The sequence below is a fragment of the Paramormyrops kingsleyae genome, chromosome 18 (assembly GCF_048594095.1).
Source record: "Paramormyrops kingsleyae isolate MSU_618 chromosome 18, PKINGS_0.4, whole genome shotgun sequence".
Classification (NCBI taxonomy): Eukaryota; Metazoa; Chordata; class Actinopteri; order Osteoglossiformes; family Mormyridae; genus Paramormyrops; species Paramormyrops kingsleyae.
The window spans coordinates 22,279,267-22,285,266 of NC_132814.1; the positions used below are offsets into that span (position 1 = coordinate 22,279,267).

Here is a 6,000-nt window from a genome sequence, read left to right on the forward strand (position 1 = left end):
GCTCTCATCAGCTATGCTCCTTTCCTTCCTCCTCTATCCATAATGTTCCATTGTTGTTTATTATGATTTTACTTATGCCTTTGTGGAGTAGTGGAGCTGAAGCCCATCGTGATGAGTTCCATCGTGATTCTTGCCAAGTGTTAAAAGATGCATAGCAAGCATCCATCTTTAACGAGGTCGCTTTGACAGAAAGTTCCAGGCTAGGACCATACTGGATTCTTCTTTGTAAAGATGTGTTTGGGGTTGTCTGTAGAATTGGGGGGTGTTTATTGTTCTATCGTGATCTCATTTTTGAATCTCAGACCCCATTATAAACTTGTGTCAAGACATTGCAAATCTCATTAGCGTCCTGTTGAATATTGAATGTATTCCCATTGTGTGTGACCATCAGACTGTATAGAATCCAGGCTTTGTCCAGGTATCAAAACATCCCTGAAAGGTCACAAGCCATAAATCTCTGACTGGCAGACTGATAAAAGACTATAGAGAGAATCCGATATTATGGTCAAGGTAATTCAAGGTAAGCTGTGTAATGAAGACTTTCTGTAGATTCAAGAATGTCTTTGTTGCATTTCTGAGGTGCGTCCTACCAGGGGTGACCGGCGAAGATGAAGAGAAGCAAAGAATTTGTTCTGTGTCGTATCTGAAGAACTTTAACTGGTCTATTCTGAGAGGAGAACTAACTCATAGTAATACCCTAGACATCACCCAACCTCCCAGAAGGAGAGCTTATTTTGAGACTAATGATTAGCTGATGGAGTGGATCAAACTGACCTCAGTTGAAGAACATAGCCAACTGAATATACCTGACTCATTCTAGGAGCAATGAAGCTTATTTGTGTTGGGTGGATAGGAGAAGAGTGAAGTATAAGGTCATTCCTTATGAGATGGATAGAGTAGGGTGCTCCATGTGCGGGCCAACAGATGGATAAAATCATTTTGTTTGCCTGTCTAGATACATCCTGTATGAATCAGAGAATCAGAGACTGGGCTGAATCTCAGATGATCAGATGCTGCTGGAGGTGGCTGCTGTCTTACCAAAGTCCTTCCTCATAGCTTAGCTGCCTCTGTGTGACCTGTAGGTGACTTCTAATGGAACTTGACGTTCACAAAATGTGTTCTTTGGAGCCAAACTGAGCTTGTATAGTGAATATTATGTATTGCAAGAGTACTTTTTCTCAAAAGGTTAGTAGACAACCACCCAGTCTATTGTCACCCAGATTCCTGGAAGCTTGGTCAATCAGCAGATTTTTACAATAATGGTCATTCAAAACTCTTCTATTGCACATCTAAATTAAACATCTCCATTTACATGCGTATTATATGTGCATAAATTTTACTTGACTTATAAAACTCCTGTTTAAAAAAATATATAATAATTAATTTATAAATAATATAATTACATGATTATCCATTGCATAGATAATTTGTACTTAAAAAATGCTTGAGTCTTTTACAGGTTTTAATGATGTAAATATGTAATTAGTTTCTTATACGTTTCAATTAGTTTTATGTTAATAACGATTTGATAAGTTCTTTTTGTTGACTTTCTCCAGGAATCTGTCAGGAGTCTGTCAGCCCTGTGATTTTCCCTTGACCTGCCACCTCCACCACCAGAATCGCTTTTCAGGGTCACGTCTGGCCCGGTCCAGCTCCTGCTGCGCTCCCCTTTCACTCTCAGATGCAGGAGGTGCACCGCAGACAAGTGCCCGGCGCTGTTCCGCTGCCCCGCCGCGTCCGTTGTCACCTTTGTTTTCCATGTTGACTCGCTCCCGGTCAGGGCACCTGCGGCTAGTGTTGCCCGGTCAACCGATCATGTCTCGGGGTCACGCAGGATAGCGGGTCGGATTGTGGAACCAAATCGGCTCATTAATGTGTCTTCCTCCCGCCATGCAGTGGTACGTTTACTGCTATGGTCTTCTGGACCATGACTCAGCAGTATGGGGGAGTAGGAGTACTCAAGCTGCACATGGGGAGATGTATATACAACATGGGGTGGAGGTCACATCATCCAGCGACATCTCCCCTGAAGGCTTCTCTGGCTGAGGCGCAGATTCCACCCCTACCCCCACCTCCCACCCCCACGGTGTCTCGGATGGGGAAACCGAGAGCCACTTGTGTTACAGTGAAAGCAGAGACCTGTTACTGATAGTGGGGGGGGGCACCGTCTTACATGGCTAACGAGAGAGCATGGGGTTTCCAGCTGCATCGGTATATCCCGCCTCGGCCCCCCCTCACCCGATCAGTTTCCCACCTCACCCCCCTTGCTCTGACCATACCCACTGCTGCTCATATCTGCTTCTGGACAAAACCAGCATGGTTTACATCTATACATCAAGTAATTTTTTAACATGACCACAGTGCTAAAATAAAAACAAGCCATGTACAGGTAGTTCTTGACTGACGTAAGTAATCTGTCCTTCAAACCTTTATGTAAACGTTCAAATTTTACGCAACTTGTAGCAAACAACATAAACCAGAAATGTGCTAATAATACTTACTAAGAAAACACAAATAAATGAAAAAACAAAGGATACATTTACGAAGAGGAGTAATGTTGCCTTTTTACATTAGTGCTTCCACAAAGTCTCGGATATTTTTATATCTGCCTGTATTTAACGAGCCCTTCAGCACCAAAAGTGGTACAGAATCAATGTCACAGTCTGACTAAAAGGACTAAGGAGGTACGTATAAAATGCATAGACAATTTATACCTATAAAAGTAATGCCAGTTAAAACCCCTTAAGGTTTTAACTGTAAATAATTGCAAGCAGCTCTAAGTCTGAGACCATTGTACCAGTCATGCTGAGACCAAACACACGTATGGAACCACATCTCAGCCTTCTGAGTGGACTTTGTTTAACCTGGCCCAGGAAAAATGGTTGGAGGAGAAGGAGCTTGGATGAGATGGGGATTTACAGGATAGGATCAGAGAATCTGCGAGGGCGACCTTGTCAGCTACCACTCACTCCATGTGAGTCATATTTATTCTGATAGACGTTCTTCAGTAATTTCGTGAGTTCAGTCCCATCAGAGTCAATCTGGCAGTTCACCTTGAAGTGGGATTCAATGCAGACCCAAAAAATTCCAGGGTCACGGGTGTCTGTCAAAGCCAGCTAACTAAACTTATTATTATTATTTAATTGTGAGTCAAGCTGGTTTATGTGTACACAGATTCCTGCTCCATTGAAACCAGTGTCTCTGACACCTCTGCGGTGGTCTTGCCCCCAGCAACCTCGCAGTGTAACTCACCCAGTGAGTGGTTCACTAACATCGACATTCAGACTTGGAGCTGAATTGTCTTCAACAGTAGGACAACATGCTCAGTCTACATGATGTAGATTTGTAATCAATGTCATGCAAGCATCCATTTTTTTTTCAAAGACTTTAAAATTATTGGTAACACTTTACTTGAAGCAGTCTACATAAGGGTGACATGTAACCGTCATAAGAATGACATGACACATGTCATGCACATTAATGACACATTATTGATGTTTTTGACTGTTGCCATAAACATCACTGTTGTCATAATATGTCATTCGGTTTTTGGAACTGAATGACACATTATGACAACAGTCATAAACATCAATAATGTGTCATTAATGTGAATGACATGTGTCATGTCATTCTTATGATGGTTACATGTCACCCTTATGTAGACTGCTTCAAGTAAAGTGTTGCCAAATTATTTTTATCAAGTTGGTCAGAAGAATAGGCTATTCAGCAAAGCATTAATCACAATGGAGTTTAATGTAACAGGAACTCAATGTAGACTAAGTAGGTGCATTACATTCTCCATTAGGCAACATTAAAGCATTAGGAACTGTTCAGTTAATCTAGATCAGTTCTGTTTTCTCCTTTTTCCCTCGTAACATTATACTGCTACACACCTTAGCATTATTTCGATTTTATCTGCTCTCTTTATGCCTACATGAGAAAGTATTATTCAAAGTGTTTTGTATTGCTTATTGACAGAGATCATTTGGCTTAGGTAACTGGTACAAGAAGGAAACACCTGAGCCACGTCTGGGGTTTGACAAGGAAGAAAACAAAAAAATCACAATTAATTCATAGAAATTGGACTTTGGCATTAGCTTTGTTCAGAGATGTGGTGCTTCCATGTCTGTTGGTGGTACCAGACACCTCTGCATTGTCCTGAAAGGGCAACTTGTCCTCCTGTTCTGTCTCCCGGTGGTAGAAGTAGTTGAAGTTGGAGACAATGACTGGTACAGGGAAGGCGAGAGTCAGCACTCCAGCAATTGCGCACAGGGTTCCCACCAGCTTGCCCCACATGGTGATGGGACACATGTCTCCATAGCCCACCGTGGTCATAGTCACCACGGCCCACCAGAAGCCGTCCGGGATGCTGCTAAACTGAGTGTTGGGCTCGTCAGCCTCGGCAAAGTAAATGGCGCTGGAAAAAAGGATGACCCCAATGAAAAGGAAGAACATGAGCAGGCCTAGCTCACGCAAGCTGGCCTTTATCGTCTGGCCCAAGATCTGCAGTCCTTTGGAGTGCCGGGACAACTTGAAAACTCGGAAGACTCTCACCAGGCGGATAATACGGAGGATGGCCAGAGACATGTTCTGGGTAGAGGTAGTATCCATGTTGGTCGTTAAGTCCATCACCAGGGTAACAAAGTAAGGGATTATGGAGATGATGTCTATGATGTTCATGATGTTGTTGAAAAAATCCTTCTTGCTGGGACAGGCAATGAAACGTATGCAGAGCTCAAAGAAAAACCAGACAATGCAAGCTGTTTCGATTAAGAAGAAGGGATCGGTGAGTGTGGAAGCTATGGTTTTAGGTACTATATTTGCGGGTAAGACTAAGGAATGACTTTTCTGTGAGTGGTTGAAGAACTGGAAGGAAGTTGGAAAGATCCCCACATCATCTCGAAACTCTGGTAGTGTTTCCAGGCAAAAGACGATAATGGAGATGATGATGACAAAGATGGACACTATTGCTATGCCTCGGGCTGCATTGGAGCTCTCGGGGTACTCGAACAGAAGCCACAACTGCCGGTGGATTTCGCTGGATGGCAAAGGCACCTCCATCTCTTTGATGAAGCCCTCATCGTGCCGGAACTGATCCATTGCCTCGCTACCTAATTCGAAGAAGATGATCTCATCTGAAAAAATCTCCAGGGGCACATTAGCTGGTCTTCTGATCTTGCCACCTGACTGGTAGTAGTAAAGAATTCCATCAAAGCTGGGTCGGTTGCGTTCAAAGAAGTACTCATTTCTCATGGGGTCAAAGTACCTTGTCCTTTTCCTGGGATTCCCTAGCAAAGTCTCTGGGAACTGGTCCAGTGTCTTAAGGCATGTCTCAAAACGTAGGCCGGCAATGTTTATGGTGACCTTCTGATTGCTATCGTCTAGTGCTAGCCTGTTCATGATCAGATCCTCGCTGTATTCTTTAGCCAGCTGGCCGAAGAGACGCTCACCTTCTGCCCCATCACTGTTCAGCAGAAGCCTCCAGTTGGAGTTCAAGCTAGTGCAACTTGGGCGCCCCCTTCTAGTTGGTGACATTGGCTGCTGCAGTTTCTCTGGGTTAGCAGTTGTGCTCCGGCGGGCTCTGTATGGCGACTGATGAGGGGTATGTGGCCGCTTGTGGCTTGGGCTGCACTGAGGCCCATCTTGCAACAAGGAAGTCTTCTTGGGCAGGGGTGATGGTGTTCCTTTCTCACCCATATTGATCTTGACATCGTTCAAGGTCTCAAATTTGACCAGCGCCACCTCCATCCCCCACCCCCACCCTCACCCTCCCTTGCGTCCTGCCCCTGAGCTCTGCTCTCCTAGCCCAGGATTAGGGAGACAGGTGAGGACATGGGCCAGTGGAATAGGGGAGGTAAAGGTGTGGAAGAAGCAATGAATGTTCATGTGGCTGCTCTACACGTGTTTTGAAGAGGGACACACTCCTGTATGCTGGATCTGATCTTCTGGCCTGCAAATGAGGGAGAACAGTATCAGGATTTGTTTGTGGGAAGGAATATA

The 6,000-nt window shown here is 44.2% G+C and overlaps 1 protein-coding gene across 1 annotated transcript; it reads right to left on the bottom strand.

The window, feature by feature from the left end:
• Positions 1-4,071: 4,071 nt before the first annotated feature.
• Positions 4,072-5,748, bottom strand: kcna10a (potassium voltage-gated channel, shaker-related subfamily, member 10a). Its single transcript, XM_023834265.2, has one exon. It carries the CDS (start codon positions 5,746-5,748, stop codon positions 4,072-4,074), a length of 1,677 nt encoding a protein of 558 aa, XP_023690033.2.
• Positions 5,749-6,000: the final 252 nt, after the last annotated feature.

Coding starts and splice junctions, on each gene's coding strand:
- kcna10a (XM_023834265.2), bottom strand. CDS start 5,748: ATGGAGGTGGCGCTGGTCAAATTTGAGACCTTGAACGATGTCAAGATC.